The sequence below is a fragment of the Penicillium robsamsonii genome (assembly GCF_028829455.1).
Source record: "Penicillium robsamsonii strain IBT 29466 chromosome Unknown utg000001l_segment0_segment0, whole genome shotgun sequence".
Lineage (NCBI taxonomy): Eukaryota > Fungi > Ascomycota > Eurotiomycetes > Eurotiales > Aspergillaceae > Penicillium > Penicillium robsamsonii.
The window spans coordinates 3,045,334-3,066,690 of NW_026643219.1; the positions used below are offsets into that span (position 1 = coordinate 3,045,334).

Below are 21,357 nucleotides of genomic sequence, written 5' to 3' on the forward strand. Positions count from 1 at the left end.
TTTTACATTTTAGGATGAAATAGAATCATATTTCCTACTACAATTCCTTCTGGATTCTTCTTATACATGTAGTTGCACTAAAGTAACCACCAAGGTGTCGTTATACTTCGAACACTCTAATGCGGAGGCCGGTCACGTGTAGGTCGGTCTAGACGATCGACGCGGGATTGGGATGAAGCAACTTCGTTCCAAAATCCAAGTGATCGTTCTTTTTATTGTCTCCAATTCGTTATTTTGAGGCTTAATCTTACAGCAAAATCTCAATCCTGGACCTGTGCTATCGTTGTGCCTCTAAAACCACCCTCGACTGCCTCACCTAGCTATGCGCGCAAACTAAACGCGGACGGCCTGAACCACCTCGATTCATGCACCCCTTTTCCGTCCTCACACTTGGGATCTTCGTCGCGGGCTATATTACCGCCAGGTGGGACCTTGTTACCCGTCTATACGAATTAGCCATCTTTGCCTGGGACCACGGTGTCGTGGTATGTCTTCCCTCGGCCATCGGTCCTTGACCCCCCCTCCGCTTGCGACTTTATCAGCCTGGTGCCAGCACACGTTATATCTCCCAACGTTACTAAATTTCTTATTCATTTAGACACGAACTGCGAAAGGATTTTTCTTTCTCTCCGTTTTCTTTTTCCTTCTCGTCCTGCCGATCAACCACCTCGCGTCTAAGGAGGGCCAATTGGTGAGCAACACCGAAACAACCAAAGCTTTAAGCAGCGGTCGAAAGACAAAGCGCTTGATGTTTGGCTTGGTTTGCTGACGAGACATATAGCATCCGCGCCACGTGAATCTCGGCGTCTCTGCGCGCGAACAGTTGCGCCGTCGAGGTTCCTTCTGAGACTTAGGTGGAGGATGACAATATGCTCATGGGCGATGGACTGTTGCGGGTATTCTGGCCATATGATCTCCCGCGGTCCTCATCACCAGGTGTGATTGTCGGATGGCGGAACTCGGAGCTTGATTTGTTTGTGCTCACGGTGCTGGAAGATGTCGAGGTATGTGGTTGCAATTGCCTTGTCTACTAGTTCGATATAAGCTGATCAGCCTTATGAATGAATAGCCTCGGAAAGTCGACAATGCTCTCCGGGCGGGAATTCTCTTTCGAAACAGCCCTCACCCAGTTGTGCGCATATTCACTCTATGTGGACGCTCTCAGATGCATGTCCTCGGCTCGGTCAACTCTCGCGAGTCTCCGACGTCTTTCAACCCTTCCCACCTTGATGTGACTACAACCTCATCCCCGAAAGCTCCTCGCATATTCTGCCCACCAGAGGCAAATCTGTCCGTCCAGGTTATCATGTACCACCGCCCGCACCCAACACGCATGGAATATATGTCACTCAATCCGATTTCGTTGGCCTTGGGTGATAAAGCGACAAATACGGAAATATGGGGTCCTTCGTCCGATAAGATCGAATCGGAGGAAGAAGGGGACAAGGCTGGACCCAAGTTGTTGGTTGAGAAGCTCAAGCTTCATACGGTCGTCAAGCACATCCCATCACAGAAGGAGCAAGCCCTCCCACTCATTATCAACCAAGTCAATTGCGCCTATGAGATGGGGCAGCTGATGCACAAAAATAGCCATTTGATTGGAATTCGTGCGAAGAGAAGTATGAGCGTCGGAGAACGTGTAGTGGAGTCGGCGACAACGTTATGGGGCTTTATTGTCCTCTGCATTGCCCACGTTTTCTGGCAATGGCTTTGGCCTGTCGTCACCCGCATCTTTGTCGTCGGGCTTGTATGCCACCGGTCTATTGCAGAAATCGTCTTGCGAGTTCTCGAGTGGCGTGCTCGGCCTGATGCTGCTGCTCTCAAGGATATCTCAGCAACAGCCCAACAAGTTGATATAAGGTTGCAGCAATTCTGCTACTGGCCGATTCAATATGTCAAGCTTCGTCAAAGAAAGGATAACTGGGAGAGTGTCACGACCAGTCATCCAGACTATATTCGGTTCTATAACAGCCTATGGCTTGTCGCCAACGATGTGATCATTGGGATTGCGCTGGGGTCCTATATTATTGACAACGCGAACTGGGTCGCTTCTCAAATTAACACTGTCTTGACCGGCTGGACGGTGGAGGGGTTACAGCGCACCATTTCGTGGTTAATGGATTGGCCAGCCGGCTTGAAACTCAACAATGAGCTTGCCGCGTTCCTCGGTGACTTGTTCCTGTGGGTCATTGAAAACTGGGCAGCTTGCATTGCCAACCTTCAACCATACCTTCCTGCTGTCATCTACATTGTTGGATGTTCTAGTTTTGCGGGAGCTAGTATGCCAATCGCTCTCTTCTCCGATCTTCTTTCGATCCTGACGGTACACATTTACTCCTTCTACATTGCCTCTGCTCGTATCTTCAACTGGCAACTCACCATTATCATTTCCCTTTTCCATCTTTTCCGTGGAAAGAAACGCAACGTTCTACGCAACCGAATCGATTCATGTGACTACGACCTCGACCAACTCCTCCTTGGCACTATCCTCTTCACAGTCCTATTCTTCCTACTGCCTACAGTTGTGGTCTTCTACCTAACCTTTGCCTCGGCCCGCATGTTAATTATTTCAATGAAGGCAGCGCTTGACACTTGCCTCGCGTTCTTGAATCATTTCCCGCTCTTCGCATTGATGCTCCGCGTGAAAGACTCACGACGGCTACCAGGGGGTATCCGATTTGAGCTTCGGAATGAACCAGACAAGAGCCCAACGGAAAAAGAGTCGTCTGCGCTGGTTTCTTACATCCACCTCGAGGTGTGTCTCCGAATTTAACCAAAACATTGCCTCAGAAAAGCTGACACAGATTATAGTCGATTCCCCTCTCCCTACGTGCGATGTTTGACCAGTACTTCCAGCTGGGCCACCGGCTCCGGAAACACTACCTCGCGCCTCGCGTCATATTCTGTCTTATGACCGGCCGCTTTGTGCCACCCATCCACCGCCGTAACCTGTATAGCATGCAGTATAGCATGCTACCTGCCCGTCGGGCTAGTATGCCAGAAGTGTGGACATTGCTCACCCAACCCAAGAAAGGCAGTAGTGGGACCAGTGGCTCTAGCTCTATGGGCGGAGGTATTGGATCCATGAGTAACCCGTTACCCAAGGTCCCGGCGAACTTTGGCCAGGGTGATCTTCGGAGACGGGGTCATCGTTGATATCAATCCAGCAGCTCCTCTTGTAAATAATGCCGATAATGTTTTTATCTTAAAATAATGTTCTTAATATTGTATTGCCTTGCCAGAGTAAAGTAGCATGTATAAAGACACCCCTGGAGTAGAATAGAGATATCAGTATATTCAGTTGAGAGGTGGGATATGCTATATAATACACAGAACGATCTCCAAAAGGCCACACCGTTGAACTCCCGTCCACGAAATTACATATTTTACATGGAAAATGCATGTTGTCGCTGAAAAGAACAAATGGCGCCAAACGCAGGCTGCTCCTACAATCATCCGCGAGGAAGAGGGAGTCACAGAGCCAGGCATCTGTCTTCAAGATTTCTTGAGGAATTCAGCGTCTGTTTCACTGCTGCCGCTCTTTCGGGCATCGTCCACCATGGCGTCAATGCCCCGTTCCTTGAGAACTTTCTGCAAGCATTACGATACCTTTGTCAGACAAATGGCACAACTCGGGATATATAGGGATATATAGAGGACATGGCACAGGACTCACATTCAAGCACCCCTTGTAGTCCTTAAATAATGCTTCACAGTCATTGGATGTAGTGTTGCCGCGTAGATATTCTGTTTTGGGATTAGCTGCTGTTTAGCCCTATTAGCGAAGGGCATAAATGCATACTCTCGCTATACCACTTGAGGAAGCAAGTGTCATATTTCCTGGTAGATATATTAGCTTTTGGTTGACATGTAGAAGCTGGATATGTTCACTACAACTCACTCTTTGATATCGTTACATTCGGGGGCAATAGAAGCTGCCATATTGGATATAATAGGAGATTGTTTATCAGATAATATCCCGCAGACTTTGTACTCTTCTTGCCAGGTCGAAATTTGAGTAATTTAGAGGAATGAGAGGAAAGAATGCGGTGACGACTCGAAGATCGGCGGAAGTTCATACAAATCTCGCCACTCTGGGAAGGCGGTCAGAGCGGGCCTACCATTTCTCCATTGTCATTTTCTCGCCGGGACTTTTTTTTCGGGACCTTGGATCTTCATGTCGCAGTGACTGCTATTCCGCGTTTCTTTCCGCTTTTCTTCCTTTCGCCAGATCCAGTGAACTGGAACTCTGCTAGTCATCATGGACTCTGCAGAATTTTCCCCGTTCCAGGACAAGTTAACCTCCGCTCTGGTGCAGGTAACTCGAACCGTCGGACAGCTCTCGTCAGAAGACCTGAACTTCCATCGCACCTCCAGCGCAGAGTTTTCCGAGTCGCTAGATGAACAGAGCGCGCGCATCATTGCGCTGACCTCCGCCGTTATCAAAGCTGCCACCGCCGGCACCGATGTGACCGGGCCTACCCTTCACGATGAGGATTCCGTCGAGGACAATTGGCGTGGCGTGGTGGATGTGATTGACTCGCTTCTGGAAAAGGCCGATGCCTGCTTGGATGAATTCACAGGCGTGATTAAGAAGCTCAGCCCTTCACAGGAAGAACAGGCACCGATCAAGAGAGCTCCCAACTTCCCGACTATTTACGACTATGGCCCCTCTAAGATCCCTAAGCCGCAATTGCTGTTCGATCGCAAACCGGATAACACTGACATGGGCCCCTTCAAGCCTCTTCTGAAGTCCAAGCCTCATGCGATTGTTCCGTTGGAAAAGTGCCTGAAGACGAAGAAGATGGAAGACAGAATTGGTTACCCTCACCCATACGAGGCAGAGATTCTTGCTTCAGAATACCCGAAGTCAGTCTACCAGGTTTCCCCACCGATTGAGTATTTGCCTTTCGAAAGCACCACGGCTACTTTCGTCGATACTTTGGATGGTGTCAAGGAAATGCTCGAGGAACTCAAAAAAGCGAAGGAAATCGCTATCGATTTGGAGCACCACGACGTGCACTCCTACCACGGTCTTGTCTCTTTGATGCAAATCAGCACCCGGGACAAAGATTGGGTTGTGGATACCTTGCAACCTTGGAGAGAAGAATTGCAGATGCTGAACGAGGTTTTTGCGGATCCAAAGATTTTGAAGGTCCTGCACGGTTCCACCATGGACATCATCTGGCTGCAACGTGACTTGGGCCTGTATGTGGTTGGAATGTTCGATACTTTCCACGCTGCATCTGCATTGGGCTTCCCGAAGCGAAGCTTGAAGTTCCTGTTGAGCAAGTTCGTTAACTTCGAAGCTGATAAGCGGTATCAGACGGCTGATTGGCGCGCTCGCCCACTTCCACCGGCCATGTTCGACTATGCCCGATCAGATACGCATTATCTTCTTTACATCTACGACCGCCTACGAAATGACCTGATCGACAACTCGACTGAAGAGGCCAGCCACATTGATTACGTTAACGAGCGGTCTAAGCATGAAGCTCTGCAACGCTATGAACGTCCTGTTTACGATGCCGTCAATGGACACGGCCCTGGAGGCTGGTACGATCTGTTGTGGCGCAATTCGGCCAATCTTCCCAAGGAGCAATTCGCCGTCTTCAAGGCTGTCCATCAATGGCGCGATGAAGTAGCGCGTGCTGAGGACGAGGGTTGGCAGTGCGTTTTCCCCAAGCATATGCTCTTCAAGCTTGCTACAATGATGCCGCTTGATATGGGATCTCTCTTCCGAACCCTGTCACCCATGACTCCCATTACGAAGGAGCGGGCACATGATCTTTTGGAGGTTATCAAGCAAGCCAAAGCTGCCAGTATTGATGGCCCAGAATGGCGCGATGTAGCACCTCCGAAGCACATGGCAAAGGTTCTCGAGGCTGCCATCACGGAAGATGTCGATTTCCCCATTGCGGAACGCTACGAAATGTCTCAATTCTGGGGCAACGTCTTGGAAGCCAGGGAATCACCCCCTCCTCCAGAATATGCCCTTACCGCCGGCGCGGAAGCCCTGCGCCTTTCTCTTCCCCTGCCACCCATGCCGACGACCGTCTCCGAAACCCGTGAGCACCTCGGCACCGCAAAACCCGCTCCTGCCCCCGAGCCCACACCTGCTCCAGCTCCTCAAGAGCCAGAGGAGAAGAAGTACTTCACCGTGAAAGACCTCGGCGGTCCCCGCAAACGCAAGGTCACCCCGGTCAATAATCCCGAGCAAGCCCTGGCCATCCCAGCCGACCTCGACGACACAAGCAACGAGCCCGACTCCACACAAAAGAAAAGCAAAAAGTCCCGCAAGGAGAAGAAAGCCAAGAAATCGAAGCCCGAGGACGAGGCTCCTTTCGACTATGGCACCGCCGATGCGGTGCTCAACGCACCGTCTGCTGCCACAGTAGCCCACCCTCGCAAGAAGGCTTTCAACCCGTACACCAAAGCGATGGAAGCCCCCTCAGGCGCGCGGAAGACCAAGCGGGAAACCCCCGGCAAGTCTCTTACGTTCCGCCAATAGACGGCTGGTCCGGAGTCAAAAAAGCATTTACGAATGGGGTTTTGGTTGGTTTTCTTCTTTCCTGTTTAGCATTAGCGATACCCGTGCGTCAGTTGAAGGCTCTGGGATTCTACTTGTATGTACATGTATAGAATATCAGGTTCTTCTCGACAATTGAGATATAACACGTGCATCTTGTAAATTTTAGTAACTTTTAGATTTCTTTTTTTTTTTCTTTTCCCAAATCTCTTTGTACTCGACCAAAAGTACACTCTTTGATCTCATCGAGGTCCGAAGTCACGATAGCAGGAAGTGAGACAATGTTTCACCTAAGCCCACAAGTTTGCTGGCCAGAATTCCTAGGTCTTGATATAGATAATACATTTAGAATCAACGGTCAAGGATGTTGAGCAGATCTCTAACTATTATAGTCTAGTCCTTGTGATCTAATGGTGACGCCCCCTCTGCATTGACCATTCCCCGCTATGCAAAAAAGGAAAGGAACGATATAAAAAAAGAAAAAGAAAAAGAAACAATAAATACAAAGTTCGACGGATAAACGCCAACACAGGTACCTTGTATAATTCAATGGGATCTTCTGCAAGGGGCAGAGGCATACTGGTGTGACACTCATGAGTTCGGAGAGTAACCTTGGACTGTGCATTAGAATAATTAGATGTGTACAAGGGTACAGAGTAGTGATTCAGGAATTCAAGTACATACATAGTGTAGTGCGTACGCCATTGAAAGAACACATGCACATCTCCATTGCCGATCCCTACTAGATCGCAATGATAGCAGCTGATGAACATGGATTCCAAGGATTCCCATCCGAGCGAGAATTACCGAACTAGCGGAACCCCGGCTCAAACAGGTGGATGTCTAGTCCATTACACTTGGGATTTTGATATGCACGTAACCACCAAAGTTGTGACGCACAGGGGTTAGCAAGTGATCTACAGAGCTTTGGCGCGTTTCATAACGGACGGGATGGGATGCATGTTGGCCCGTGTGAATGATCGGCCGGAAATGATATTTGGCCATGAAGCTACTCATGTTGGCAGGTTGGTATGTTGGCATGTTGGCAGGTTGGCATGCTTCCACACTTTGATAATCTTAGATGCATGTCTATATTTACATTTGCATGTGTTATAGGTATGTAAGCTCATATCAGGGGAAGGATCGAACTCCCCACTGACTCCACTTTTTCTGCCCCTGAGCCCAAAAAAAAAGCATAGACCAAGAATCTTATAAGGAAAAAAAAAAAGCAAGGTGGGTTTTTACACCCCCGCATAGTTTGCTTCCATGGCTTTTGATATTAATCATATATTACTTGGATATTAATATTTATTATAGAAAGGTAGCGATGTTTCCAGTTGCCCACTGGTCCGGGAAGAGAAAATCAATTGTCAAAGTTAATAAAGTTAATAAAGATTGAATGAATAAATGTCGGGTGCAAAGGATAATAGAGTGTACTTTGTCAGGTGGTCTGACTCTTGGACCAGAAGTACTGAATAAGTCCGTAAATAAATACTATGTTGTAAATACGTTGGAAGATTAGACGCGTAATTCAGAAAACCCATAGGGGAAATCTTTTGATTAACCCAGATCCGAATTAATCTGAAACTTGCTCACCGTGAGTAGTTCAACAATATTGTATATAAATCATCTATATTATTCCGATCCATATAGTACATATAGTATAGACATAACAGAACATATAAACATTCCCGAGACATCCACATGGAGGTCTCGTGGGCTTAGCCTGAATGGTCCAAGTCTTTTTTTACTTAGACGCAGGTACCGATTAGCCCCTGCCGACATGAAACCGTGTCACCTTCCTGTAATATTGTTTTGTGCTTTTGATGTTTAATGTTTGATTTTTGATTTTTGATTTTTGATTTTTTTTGCTTTTCGCCGTTAGGAAAAGAAAAGATCTGACGTCAAGATATATGAACTTGTGTAGATTGTACTCCGTACATTGTATGGGGCTAGTGCGCATTGGCCAAAGCCATCCAAGGATCAAGATCCATAGAGAAAAAAAAAGGGTGTTCCTAGTACATTGGGCCAGGGGTAAAAGAAGCCCTTGCATAACCTTGGATACGTATCATTCCTATTTTTTATATAAGAACGGTAATATTGTAATATAAATTATCAAATAAAAAAATAAAAATAAATCTCCCCTCTTTACTTTACCCTTAACACTTAACCTTCCCCCCCTCTTTTTTTCCCCTTCGTCTTTGATTCTTTTGCTTTCCTGATTCGCCAGACCGTGGTAAACCCTCGGCACGGGTACCTGTTTCTTTTCCCCTAGGTCGCATTTTCTTTCGTAGACTCGTCCTTTCACAATGTCCGTTGCGACGATGCTTCAGCCTGCATCCAGACAGTCGCGAGCTTCCTCCTCCTCTTCCTCCTCGTTTCAGCCTGTGGCACGACAGAGTATGTCGTCGCACGATACTCGGTCGCTCCGCCAATCCAAGCGGATGTCGGTCACAGCCCTGTACCTTTCCATGTCCGCCAAAGGTCGAGACTTGGAGATTTCTGATGACCTGGCACGAGGTACGTTGAATTCGGGGTTCTCCCAGTGGTCGCGCTAATCCTCCGACAGCACAAAAGCACCTACGGGATTTGAAATCGAGGATTTCATCACAATCGAAGAAGAACTTCGTGTTGGAAAAGGATGTGCGATACCTAGACTCGCGAATCGCATTGCTCATCCAGAATCGAATGGCGTTGGAAGAAGTAAGGATGGGTTTGCCGAAATCGACACATGCGCTGACCTGTGATCTTTCTAGCAAAACGAAGTCGCCAGCCATCTCGACGATACCGCAGACCCGCAGGAAGGCTTCTTCCCGAACGATGAACGAACCCAGAAATACGGCAATCTTCTTTTCCTCCTGCAGTCCGAACCCCGTCACATCGCCCACCTCTGCCGACTCGTTTCCATGGCCGAGATCGATTCCCTCCTCCAGACCGTCATGTTCACCATCTACGGAAACCAGTACGAGAGTCGCGAAGAGCATCTCCTGCTTACCATGTTCCAGTCCGTCCTCACCTACCAGTTCGATAACACACCGGAGTACTCGTCCTTGTTGCGCCAAAACACCCCAGTTTCGCGCATGATGACCACATACACGCGCCGTGGTCCCGGTCAGAGTTATCTAAAGCAGGTACTGGCAGACCAGATCAACGCTCTGATTGAGTTGCGGGACGTGGATCTGGAGATCAACCCCTTGAAGGTGTATGAAAGCATGATTAAGCAGATCGAAGAAGAAACCGGCTCTCTGCCGGATTACTTGGCCCGATCGGTGACTGCCGAAGATGCTGCCGATAATGCGCAGGTGCAAGCCATCATTGCGCCACGTTTGAAGATGTTGACGGATATCGCGAACGGATTCATCACAACCATCATTGACTCGGTAGACGAGGCTCCGTATGGTATTAGATGGATCTGTAAGCAGATTCGCAGTCTGTCACGCAGAAAGTATCCCGATGCCCAGGACCAAACCATCTGTACTCTTATCGGTGGTTTCTTCTTCCTGCGCTTCATCAACCCCGCAATCGTTACTCCTCGCTCCTACATGCTGATCGATGCCACGCCCACCGACAAGCCCCGCCGTACTCTAACGCTGATCGCCAAGATGATTCAGAACCTGGCCAACAAACCTTCCTATGCCAAGGAACCCTACATGGCCAGCCTGCAGCCCTTCATTCAGCAGAACAAAGAACGTGTGAACAAGTTCCTACTCGATCTATGTGAAGTCCAGGATTTCTATGAGAGTCTTGAAATGGACAACTATGTGGCCTTGTCGAAACGGGACCTTGAGCTCCAGATCACTCTCAATGAAATGTACGTCATGCACGGTCTTCTCGAGAAACACACTGGGGCGCTTGCCCAAGATCAATACTCGCACCTGTCTGTGTTGCTCCAAGAATTGGGTGGTGCTCCCCCTCAGGTTCCTCGCAAGGAGAACCGAACCATCACCGTGCCTTTGTTCAGTAAATGGGAGACTGCCCTCGATGATCTGACAGCCGCTCTCGATATCACCCAGGAAGAAGTATTCTTCATGGAGGCCAAGTCAACGTTTGTCCAAATCCTGCGATCCCTACCTCAGAACACCTCAGTGGCGCGCCGACCTTTACGCCTCGACCGCATTGCCGAGGCTGCTGCAACCTTGAAAAACGATGCCGTGATGGTGCGCAAGGGCATCCGAACTATGGAACTCCTCAGCCAACTGCAAGACATGGGCGTGATTGACCGCTCCGACGAGTTCAGTCTGCTTCGTGACGAAGTGGAGCAGGAGCTGGTGCACCTGGGCTCCCTCAAGGAGAAGGTCCTGGAAGAGACCCGGAAGCTTGAGGAAGTTTTCGCGACTATTCGCGATCATAATGCTTATTTAGTCGGCCAGCTGGAGACATACAAGTCTTACCTCCACAACGTGCGTAGCCAGTCCGAAGGCAAAACTCGCGGCGGCAAGACGCCAAAAAACCAGGAACTTGGCCCGTACAAGTTCACCCATCAGCAGCTGGAGAAGGAGGGTGTCATCCGACGCAGCAATGTGCCAGAAAACCGACGGGCGAACATCTACTTTATGTTCAAGAGTCCCTTGCCAGGCACCTTTGTTATCAGTCTGCACTATAAGGGTGAGTTTATGGATTTAATCTTCGGGGAGAAGGAACCTCATTACTAACGCATCACTTAGGACGAGCCCGTGGATTACTGGAGCTTGATCTCAAGCTGGATGATCTCCTGGAGATGCAAAAGGACAACCTTGAGGACCTCGATCTGGAGTATGTCCAGTTCAACGTCACCAAGGTGCTTACACTCCTCAATAAACGATTTGCACGAAAGAAGGGGTGGTAAGGGCGCTATACGCCCAGACTCCCCATTAGTCTGCCACCCTTTGATGAATGATGAGCTCGAGCAGAGGTCGACCAGCTCCCCCGTTAGCTCTGCCTGGCCGGGTCCTCTTTTCTACCCGACGATCGACCCTAGGCGCTTAATTTTGCGATGGTGATGGACGCCAATATATGCCATGCCTTTCCATCCCTCCCCATCGTTCCCAAATAATGGATTGGATGACTGCTCTACACGACGACTGCAATCTGCCCGTCCATGCAGTTCGGGCGAATGCCCTTTGTGAATGTTTTTGAAACACGAACATACTTTTAATGGAGAACGATCAACGCCCTCTCCCCGCTGGTACGGGGGATGTCGATGATCCTGCGATTTTTGGTACATCCTTTTGTGTCCTTTCCCCCGGCTTTCCTATTATGCTTGCCTTTTTCCTATGTCTCTCCTCATCCTTTCAATGTCTATACCCAGCGCATAGTTGTTGCCATTTATTTATTCCCCGGTTTCATTGGGGCTCCGAGTCCTATAATCCCCCGGCATGTCTTTCTGTGTTTTTCCATCACCGCCCAGGCCTCGGTCTTCGTGCGCTGTGTATAATAATGCTTGCGATGTTGAATGTTGAACTTTGAATTGAATACCCGTATGTTAAGTGAATTTATTTCTGTTACAGCGTGTCTAGATTACCACTTTGCTGAGCTCTGGTATACGGGTTGCCTTGTATCAAATATGCCATTGGAATGTGCCCACATGCAGGGTGGATTGGTCACTGACACCTCGACACCGCCACGTTTGCCCCTCTGCCCCTTTTCCCAGGCGAAATCCTTTGAGGTCTGTTGAGCCAAGATATCTGATGCAAGAAGACATAGTTGGAGTCGGAAACCTAGACAGGAAGTGCTAACATGTGTACATCCTACTCCGTACATGTATACATGGTATACAAAGTATACCACATTGATCTTTTGGACCCAAAGGACAACCCAATAACTCATCAGACCAGTCAACTTGCAAAATGACGATAGTCTTACCCCTGTAAATCTCCCAAAAAAAAAAAAACCATTGAGGAATTCCATTGTTATTGTTATTGTTCGATAGTCCCAAAACACTGTGGAATCTTTTTGTGTCCTTAAAGTGGCCACTTACGCCAATCCCCCCCCCCCTCCGCCTCCCGCCCTTTTCCCAGAACTACCACTCTCTTCTTCTCCCTCAATCATATACCTCCCATCAATCAAAATGGCGGCCACAGAATCCCAGCTGTCTATCGACCCCAAGTACGACCAGTACGACTTCCCCACCACCGCTCCCGAAGCGCAGCCTGGCCATCCCGGCCACACCTCCCCCGAACAGGATGCAAAGGTGCACCAGCTCCGCGCTGAGCTCGAAAATCTCGGCTACACTGAGCGTTTGGATACGTTGACCCTTCTGCGGTTCCTGCGTGCCCGCAAGTTTGATGTCCAGGCCGCCAAGACTATGTACGTTCCTTGATTCTCGCCGAGCATGGATGTTTTTTTTGGGGGGGGGGGGGGGGGGAGTTAGCGGAAAGCTTTCTATTTCGAGCTTCTTAACTTCCAGCTTTTATCGAGACCCAATGGTCTAATCTGATATCCCAGGTTCATTACCAGCGAGAAGTGGCGCAAGGACTTCGGCACCGATGACCTGGCTCGCAACTTCGACTACCCCGAGAAGGAGAAGGTCTCCCAGTTTTATCCTCAGTACTACCACAAGACGGACAAGGTTGGTTTTCCGTGGCTTCTACATGTCTCTCCGGGTGCAATACTGACATAGCCCCCCACCAAACAGGATGGCCGCCCCGTCTACATCGAGAAGCTGGGCAAGATCGACCTGAACCAGATGTACAAGATCACCACCGCCGACCGCATGCTGCAGAACCTGGTATCCGAGTATGAGAAGCTGTCCGACCCCCGTCTGCCCGCTTGCTCACGCAAGGCCGGCAAGCTGCTCGAGACCTGCTGCAGCATCATGGACCTGAAGGGTGTTGGCATCACCAGTGTGCCTTCCGTCTACGGATACGTCAGACAGGCCTCCGACATCTCCCAGAACTACTACCCCGAGCGTCTCGGCAAGCTTTACCTGATCAACGCGCCGTGGGGCTTCAGCAGCGTCTTCGGCGCCGTCAAGGGCTTCCTTGACCCCGTTACCGTTAGCAAGATCCACGTCCTCGGTACCAGTTACCAGAAGGAGCTTCTGTCCCAGGTCCCCGCTGAGAACTTGCCTGTCGAGTTCGGCGGCTCTTGCAAGTGTGAAGGTGGCTGTGAGCTCTCCGATATGGGCCCCTGGAAGGAGGCTGAATGGGCCCGCCCCCCTAAGTGGGCTGCCCCCAAGGAGGAGGCTCCTAAGGAGGTTGCTGAGCCTGTTGTTCAGAATGAGGACCCTGGATATGAGAAGAAGGATGTTGAGGGTCAGGAGGGTGTTCAGACTAGCGCTTAAGCTTGCTGCAACAAGCCGACAATCTCCTTTTATATGGCGACTGAAAACAGAATCTCAGATAGGGATGCTGGAGGTCAACTTTTCAACCCCGATCAACTTGAAAACCTCAAAAAATATTACCTGGGAATTCCGACAACTCCCGACACAACCCTAATCTCCCCAGACATACCGGGATCTCTCTCCGGTAGTTTCAACACCTCTTCGCCTCCCACAGCCTGTGGACTGCTTGCTCTAAATTCGCTATTTGCGCTTTTGCTTTTTTTTGTTCCGATCTAGATATCATGGAGAGCTTCCCTCTGTTTTTGCTTTTGCCTATCAAGATAAGCAGCGTGTGTTGCCACTGCTCTCAGTATAGAAGGGACAGGACGTGATGAAATATAAAAGCGAGTTGGTGTGAAGATGGTGTTTAGCTTGGTTGTTTCTTTGTTGGTAGTGGTGTATACACGAATGATCACTTATTGAAATAGTAGCTGTCATGTCTAGGACACAAGTTGGGTCTTCAAAGACGTTTTGCTTATTGTGATGTGCGAGTAGGACAAGGAGTCGGAATAAGAAGCAACAATGCTTGCCTTTGCGATAGAGGTAGCAGAATTCGGTCCGAAGAAATGAAAGATGATAGGATTTTGACTCAACAGAGCCATCAAATATAAACAAGACATGGTATCACGATCCCCAGGGCAGGCCCAGGGCCCCAAAACGCCCCCAAAGAAATAACAGAGAAGAGAACGCTAGTCAACCAACCCCCAAAGTCTTCACTTATTCATACTCTCCACCACTTCAGCAGCACGCCCAGCCCTCTCAGCCTTGCCTACTGTGGTTGCCAACGCATGACCCTCCACGCCAGCCTCCGTAGCATTGCCCTCGCCCTGCAACCGCAGCAGCATCCGCAAAGCATCCTCGTAGACACCCGCAAAATCTCCACTCTTCCACCGCTCCCGCTCCTCCTCGGTCCCAAGCGCAACCTGCAACGTCCATGCGGGATCGTAGTTTCCATGGGTGTGCCTTGAGCGCGCTGGTCCAGTTCCGCTCGTGGCAGAATCAACATCCATACCATCCGCCTCTTGGCCAGGTATTGTGTTCTCGGTTTCATTATTCGATCGGGGCTGCACATTCGCAGATCCGCCCATCTCGGTATCGATATCAGCGTCTTTTCCTCCATCAATCTCATTTTCATATTCCTCTTCTTCTTTTTCAATCATCTTCTTCAACTGCGCGGCATATTCCCTCGCTGCCCGCCTCGGCGCATCCCGTCTTTGCTGTGCGACAGTCGTATTAAGTGATTCCAATTGCGCATATAGCGATGTCACGCGCGACGCAAGATCTGCATCGAAGGCCTCGTACTCGACTTGTTCTGTTGGCGCGGTAAATGCTGCCGGGAACGGGAATTGTGGTGAGGTGGAGTCTATGCCGTTGATGCTGATTGAGGTTGAGGCGGATTCGAAGGTTTGGTTTATGTACTATTTGAGATTAGAGTCTGTAGGTGGGGGTATGTAGGTTGTTCTGGTCTTACTTCGTCGATTAGCTCCCGGACGCGTTCGCGCATCGGATCGGGGGTGTCATTGTCTGTTGCGGAAGGCGGGAAGTAGAGGTCGAGTTTTCGGCGCGATAGTGCGATTGTGTTGGCGTAGAGGTAAGTGAAGTCTGCTGGAGATTGGAGCTCGACTTTTCGGTAGTGGGGTGCTGCCATGGTTGTGGTTGTTGATGTATTTTTTTGTTCCCGCGATTTGTTGCAGGAAATGGCCTTGGCGTTCCTGAGGTCATCCCCGCAAACGATGTCATCGATGTTGCATCGAGTTGCTTTTTGTGTGCCTTTTTTTTAAACTCTCGTTTGTTTCTTGTTTTCACTGGTCATTTGATAGTAATTTCTTTTGTTAGACTCTACAACTCTACGTTTCCATCTTCTATCTCTTCTATCTTGTATCCCTCCTTTCTGATACCCCCTAAAATAATGCGAGTGCATACTCGGTGATATTCTACAGCCCTAGAGGATATTGGGATGCGGTAACACTAGCCAACACATTCCTTTTATTCCTTTATATACCCTCACACAAACCATGGAAAACCCGCCTTCTATTTCCCTCGTGGATAATACCGTCCCACAGCAACCCATCGGCGAATCACTCCAACCACGCACATCCACCCTCAGTCAACAAGGAAGCCTGACGAAGCACCTGAGCCGTGCATCCGTCCATAGCCAGCTCGCAAAGCGGAAATACGCAAAATGGCAACCCGATAGACTCGGTATCGCACCTGGCACAAACGACTCACCCAGTCGAGAATCGTCCCAGGTGCGCGGAGAGTCAATCTCAGCAAGCTCCGCCGGAGAAGGTAGCAGGGGCAGAGATATCGAAACAGCCGACTTTGCGCCATCGCGAGTCTCGACTCATAATAGCAATAGCAGCGGTCATGTGAACGGAGCAGGAGGCCAAACCAACGGCCGCGAGGACAGCAAATCCCGCTCGGAGATGGACATTCTCTACGAGAACCAGCGGGGCTGGTTCGTCTTTGGTGTCCCACATTATTCGCAGAGCTCGCTGTTGAACCTTGATCCCAGTCCCTGGATGACCCAGGACCGCAGAGCCAGTCCTGTTAATATCACGAATGCCCAGCTGCCTGATCCGAGCTGGGAATGGACATGGAAGACATGGTATGTTGACATGTCTGGTGATACCGACGAGCAAGGCTGGCAGTACTCTTTTTCATTTTCTTCGTCTTCGTGGCATGGTACGCAGCCGTGGTTCCATTCATTTGTTCGGAGGAGACGATGGGTGAGGCTACGGACTAAGGTCCATCAACGGTGGAACCTTGGTCGCTCGGACTTTGAGAAATCGCATATGCTTACTGAGGACTATTTTACCATTCATTCGTCCAAGGTCAGAAGTCGGGACCAGAGTATTGCGGGACTGTCCCGGGTGGAATCTGGGTTCAATCATGCGAGCATGACGGTGGATGAGGAGTCACATGTCGATGAGATTGGGGATATACCCAGTTTGATGCATGCTTTGAAACTAGCTTCCATTGATCGAGAGAGGATTGATGCACTGAAGAAATTTATTGAGGACGGGGGCGACGAGCTCTATTATCTGAACGACAAGGTGAGATGGACGATCATCTTAATCTGTATGTTGAGAGACCGGGCTAATCCTGCTTTGACGGATACAGATCCCCGATATAATGCCCATGTTCCTATTCCAGACCTCCCGCTGGCAATTTGTAACCTATCTTTCTGGTGCTATTCGTGAACTGTCCAAAACTCCCACCGATTCTGATAAGGACGCCGATACAATCCAACGCAAGAAGGATAATCTCGCCCGCGCCGCAGAATCTTGCAAACGTCATATTACCGGACCAGATGTCTTTAAAGGTGATCATGGAGAGTCGACAACGGGATTGTTAGACTTGACTCCGGTGACCAAGCAGGATACATTAAGGTCTAAGCGACCGGTCTTGGAGGAGCGATCGAGGTCAATGAGGCGGGTTTTCAGGGGCATTCCCAAAGCTGCTGAGATTGACCGTGAAGGCCACATTTATTAATGTAATACAACTCAGTATAAGTGAAATAGATATTATTATTGGTGAAAGCGAAGTATGTATAGTTAGCTCCGGCAGAGCCAAGCTCCGGCCACCGCCTACCCGTTCGGCGGCCAGCAATTTTCGGGGCAAAAAGGTCCATCGAAAAACACCTCAGCAACGCGCCCAATTCTTGTCTTTTCATTCATGTCTCCGGTGCCATTAGAGCATCGTCCCTTATGCTCTTGCGTGGCTGCCCGTGTCTAAGGAGGCGTGTGTCTGCCGTCTTGGACACTGTCGCGACTGGCCCCGATGAGCCTCTTCTGTTCCTCTATCCCCGCTGGGCTGCGCCTGCGTTGCAACGTCGACGGATATCTTCCTTGAGGCCGATTGATGCTCCAGCGAGGATAGGTCATACTTCCGGCTCCCCATTTCGCGCAACAGTCTGCTCCTACCCTTCGCTTTCTCGACACTCGCGCCAATGGATTTCCTCCGGGTCCTCCTCCCGGTCTCCCGACGATTCGAATCCACAATATTCCCCCGCGGTGGTTGGAGCGCATCTTAAAGTAAGCGAGCGGGAGGAAATTGGCTCCGATAGTCTGAATGAAAGTGGTGGAGATCGGCTCTCCGCAGGCCAGAAACCATCTGTCAATTCGCTCGCAGATGTCGAACACGTCACTCCTCGGATACCACTACGTGGCTTTGCATTGACGAGAGCGAAGAGAATACAGAAGGGTCGACTGCACAACAAACCCCTGAATGGCAAGCCTTCGTCCCCTACACAGAAACAACTTTTTTTACGAAATACATCGATTCGAGATCGAAAGAAGTTACGGTTCCGCGAATATATGAAGAAAAAATATCAAGCTCGTTCAGCAAAACTCTACGACAATGCTTGGTTTGATACTAAGGACATTCTGGACCAAGTGTACCGCGATATCCGGAAAAATCCCAAAAAGAGTTCGAACAAGAAAGAGATACTTGTGCCAGAGGAGACCCTCGCCCTGTTTTCTGGTGTGACTCGTCATACATTGAAAGATAATATTTGGTACATCCCGATCCATAATGGATGTCGTGTGCACATCCTGCCTGCAAGTCAAAGCAAAGGATTGCTCCGTCGAGTCGTTTTGAGTGCTACAGACCATATTATGGCGCTGGTGGAAGGGCATTTTACCCGCGCGCAGAGCCTACAAGCTATGGGAGATCCCCTTGTTGATATCCACAAACCACCGGTTCCAATGTGCATCTCCCGGGGCGCGATGCAGCGCTCAAAGCTGCCCGTGCCGTTGATTCGTGGAAATTGGCATTTCGGTGAAACGTCGGATAGCAGCTCGAATTTGGACGAGATCCTGCTGCCTCGTCCGGTTATCGCCACCGTGAAGGAGTTCAACGAGCACATCGAGGATGTCACATCTGCGAGACAACCGACGCTTGATGAGAAGGCCATGTCTCTATCAAAGCTGCCGCACGTGGTCCGGATTAAACTACATCTGGAGGCGCTATTCATGGAAGAAGCATACTCCAATTACATCTCGACTGCGGCTTTAAATAATGCGCTAGAATTCCTCTGTCGACATGAGTTCCTTGAGACTGCCCGAACTTTGTGTTCATGTACAGAGCATGTAGCTACCACTGATACATATAACATCCTGTTGCGGGCTGCTGCGCGGCGTCAGGATGTGGGTGTTTTCCGTCACTTCTTGCGGACAATGCCTAAATTAGACATGCGTCCAAACCCAGAAACATGGCTCGCATTGCTCAGCGCCCTGGTTGTCCCCAGCGAAAAAGCCCAACTCATCGAACATATGGTCCAGCGTGGTCACATGTCCAACCTTTCCACCATCCACAGCGCGCTCCAGGAGACAATCCAAGATTCGCTTTTGGTGCATTTGGACAGTGGGAAAGATATAGACTCATTTATTGGTCTCATGACCAACACATGGGGGGCCAATTGGTTCAGCCCTTCCGTGATTGGCCAAATGTTCAGTGTGGTGGCTCGATTGAAGGATTTCGATTCCATTGACCGGCTCATGGAAATCTGCATCGAGAACAACCTCACCGTTGACAGTTATCCGCTCAGCCATATCGTGCAAGCCTTGGGATCGAACATCCACGCTGCTTTGCATTATACCCTCCGGTTTTTCGAGCACCCGTTGTTCGAGGTAACCGCACAAAATTGGGAGGATTTGTTTTTGGCTGCATTCAGGCGCCGCCAGTACAACCTCTGCCTGGTTATATGGCGGTACTCTTGCATGAAGGGAGCTGTGACCTACAAGATGAAGCAGGCTGTTTTAGCTTCCTTATGTCGCAACGCGTCCTTTGGCAAATCCACAAAACTTGACAAAGATTTGTGGAGTTCCGATGCCGGCAAGGTCATTATCGGTATCGACGTGCACCATGAAAGCTACAGGCTTCCAGACTCCATTTTGAACGATATTCCCTCCGAGTTCCGTCACAATCCTGTTCTCTACCTCATCGGATGGAAGCCCAGGGGTGAGAAGCGTGATCTCCAAATCCGCCTTGCTAATGCCCTCATTAAGCGTGACCTCATCCTTGGTGCAACCCGCTATGCCCCCCAGCACCCTTCTCCGATTATGCTAGATGCAGCGTCCATCTTGGACAAGGAATGGCGTGGTGTACCGCGACCTCTGACTTGGAAGATGCAAAACGCCATTCAAGTTCCCATCGTCCTTAAGGACAAAGATCAAGAGAAAGAGAAAGACCAATAATCTCCCAATCCTCCCTTTTACATCATTGTGCATTCTTCGATCCTTCTACCTTTTTTGACGCTAGCGTGTTGCATGAATATCCCATCTGGCGGGCTTGTTTTGGCTGGTGTTTGTTTGATGTACTCAGTCTTCCTACTTTCCTGTCACCTTGTATCTTATACTTGTACATTATTTGAAAATATAGAACCATAGAACTGCAATGTCTAGTATAACATCTATATATCTATCTAACCGTGAACCAATACAATTCCTCTTCAATATAAGCACCATCAAAATCTAAGCAATGCATCGAGATCATTCATAAAAACATCATGGGCAGAATGAGAATCCCCACCACTTGGAGCTCTCACTTCATCCACTGAAGCAAGGCCCCCACGCAGGATCCCAGCACCACAAGTTAATGCATTCTCCAGCCCAGCCCTTTCATCTGGAGGTGCCGTAGACAAAGACCAAGATCGAGACCGAGAAACAGGTATGCTGATCCCCTTTATCGAAGCCGCCTCCCCACAATCCCTATATAAAGTTTCAGACTGAATGTACCTCGAAGATTCCATCCCTGACAAAGACACATCGTCATTCTGCTGCCTCTCAATTGGTGCAGATTGCATGTGTGGCATGTCCCCGTCAATCTCGGGCGAAGGGGACGGGGAAGTGGAAGTAAGAGGGGAAGTGGAAGTGAGAGAAGGCAGTAGCCGGCGCATCTCCGAATATGACGAGTACACTGCACTCCAGCGGGGTACTTCGTGATCGATTCCCTTTGGCAGAAAGCCATTGACGTGGAATTGGTTTCCGTTCTTGCTAGCTTTTTGATTGTTGTGGTTGCGTTTGGCCATTTGTTGCTGAGGGGTTCTTCCAACGGTTTTGTAAGTCTTGCTAGTATCTGTATCTTGGTGGCTTTACACACCTCTCAATTAAATCTCGCGGGATGCATAATTGATCTTCTTTGCGACAGTGCGTGCACTGGTGATATGGCGGGACGATGTCGCATCGCTTTTTGCGGGCGTGGCAGGCTGTACATGCTGTTTTTCCGGGTCGACGACCTTGTTTATTTGCTTTTGTTATCCCAGACGGGCCTTGGATGTGTCTGAGTGCTGGATCCATTGGGGATGAGAATATTTTGGATTATAGAATGTTAAAATATAGACAGGGGGACCTCGGCACGTAGCTATGTATAACAGACACAGGTTCCACAATTTACAGGCAGATCCAAGCTTTTAGCATGACCCCATAGCCGGGATATCCGACAGGTCGAAAGTTGTTGTTACATGTAGATTCGGTGATCCAAATGGGATAGTGAGTGCTTTGGTTTTAGCTTATTTTTATACAGT

General features: G+C 49.4%; 10 protein-coding genes across 10 annotated transcripts; 7 read left to right on the plus strand and 3 right to left on the minus strand.

Annotated features, from left to right (window-relative positions):
* Positions 1-365: 365 nt before the first annotated feature.
* On the plus strand, positions 366-769 carry N7447_001195 (N-acetylglucosaminyl transferase component; the record flags this gene model as incomplete). Its single annotated transcript, XM_057225471.1, has 2 exons — positions 366-485; positions 599-769. 2 exons carry the CDS (start codon positions 366-368, stop codon positions 767-769), a joined length of 291 nt encoding a protein of 96 aa, XP_057089487.1.
* Positions 770-869: 100 nt separating this feature from the next.
* N7447_001196 (phosphatidylinositol N-acetylglucosaminyltransferase) lies at positions 870-3,156 on the plus strand (the record flags this gene model as incomplete). Its single annotated transcript, XM_057225472.1, has 3 exons — positions 870-1,004; positions 1,070-2,755; positions 2,812-3,156. 3 exons carry the CDS (start codon positions 870-872, stop codon positions 3,154-3,156), a joined length of 2,166 nt encoding a protein of 721 aa, XP_057089488.1.
* A 339-nt stretch (positions 3,157-3,495) lies between these two features.
* On the minus strand, positions 3,496-3,942 carry N7447_001197 (uncharacterized protein; the record flags this gene model as incomplete). Its single annotated transcript, XM_057225473.1, has 4 exons — positions 3,496-3,591; positions 3,677-3,747; positions 3,803-3,840; positions 3,902-3,942. The coding sequence occupies 4 exons, from the start codon at positions 3,940-3,942 to the stop codon at positions 3,496-3,498; spliced, it is 246 nt and encodes an 81-aa protein (XP_057089489.1).
* Positions 3,943-4,261: 319 nt separating this feature from the next.
* On the plus strand, positions 4,262-6,511 carry N7447_001198 (exosome nuclease subunit RRP6; the record flags this gene model as incomplete). The annotated part of the gene is made up of 1 exon (XM_057225474.1): positions 4,262-6,511. The coding sequence occupies one exon, from the start codon at positions 4,262-4,264 to the stop codon at positions 6,509-6,511; it is 2,250 nt and encodes a 749-aa protein (XP_057089490.1).
* A 2,327-nt stretch (positions 6,512-8,838) lies between these two features.
* N7447_001199 (Ras GTPase activating protein IRA2) lies at positions 8,839-11,354 on the plus strand (the record flags this gene model as incomplete). The annotated part of the gene is made up of 4 exons (XM_057225475.1): positions 8,839-9,049; positions 9,099-9,232; positions 9,286-11,134; positions 11,194-11,354. The coding sequence occupies 4 exons, from the start codon at positions 8,839-8,841 to the stop codon at positions 11,352-11,354; spliced, it is 2,355 nt and encodes a 784-aa protein (XP_057089491.1).
* A 1,221-nt stretch (positions 11,355-12,575) lies between these two features.
* N7447_001200 (SEC14 family lipid-binding protein) lies at positions 12,576-13,790 on the plus strand (the record flags this gene model as incomplete). The annotated part of the gene is made up of 3 exons (XM_057225476.1): positions 12,576-12,814; positions 12,953-13,076; positions 13,143-13,790. The coding sequence occupies 3 exons, from the start codon at positions 12,576-12,578 to the stop codon at positions 13,788-13,790; spliced, it is 1,011 nt and encodes a 336-aa protein (XP_057089492.1).
* A 752-nt stretch (positions 13,791-14,542) lies between these two features.
* On the minus strand, positions 14,543-15,477 carry N7447_001201 (uncharacterized protein; the record flags this gene model as incomplete). The annotated part of the gene is made up of 2 exons (XM_057225477.1): positions 14,543-15,247; positions 15,301-15,477. The coding sequence occupies 2 exons, from the start codon at positions 15,475-15,477 to the stop codon at positions 14,543-14,545; spliced, it is 882 nt and encodes a 293-aa protein (XP_057089493.1).
* A 367-nt stretch (positions 15,478-15,844) lies between these two features.
* Positions 15,845-17,324, plus strand: N7447_001202 (uncharacterized protein; the record flags this gene model as incomplete). The annotated part of the gene is made up of 2 exons (XM_057225478.1): positions 15,845-16,885; positions 16,953-17,324. The coding sequence occupies 2 exons, from the start codon at positions 15,845-15,847 to the stop codon at positions 17,322-17,324; spliced, it is 1,413 nt and encodes a 470-aa protein (XP_057089494.1).
* Positions 17,325-17,539: 215 nt separating this feature from the next.
* Positions 17,540-20,029, plus strand: N7447_001203 (uncharacterized protein; the record flags this gene model as incomplete). Its single annotated transcript, XM_057225479.1, has 1 exon — positions 17,540-20,029. One exon carries the CDS (start codon positions 17,540-17,542, stop codon positions 20,027-20,029), a length of 2,490 nt encoding a protein of 829 aa, XP_057089495.1.
* Positions 20,030-20,298: 269 nt separating this feature from the next.
* Positions 20,299-21,130, minus strand: N7447_001204 (Zn(II)2Cys6 transcription factor domain-containing protein; the record flags this gene model as incomplete). The annotated part of the gene is given in 2 exon segments (XM_057225480.1): positions 20,299-20,923; positions 20,934-21,130. The coding sequence occupies 2 exon segments, from the start codon at positions 21,128-21,130 to the stop codon at positions 20,299-20,301; spliced, it is 822 nt and encodes a 273-aa protein (XP_057089496.1).
* Positions 21,131-21,357: the final 227 nt, after the last annotated feature.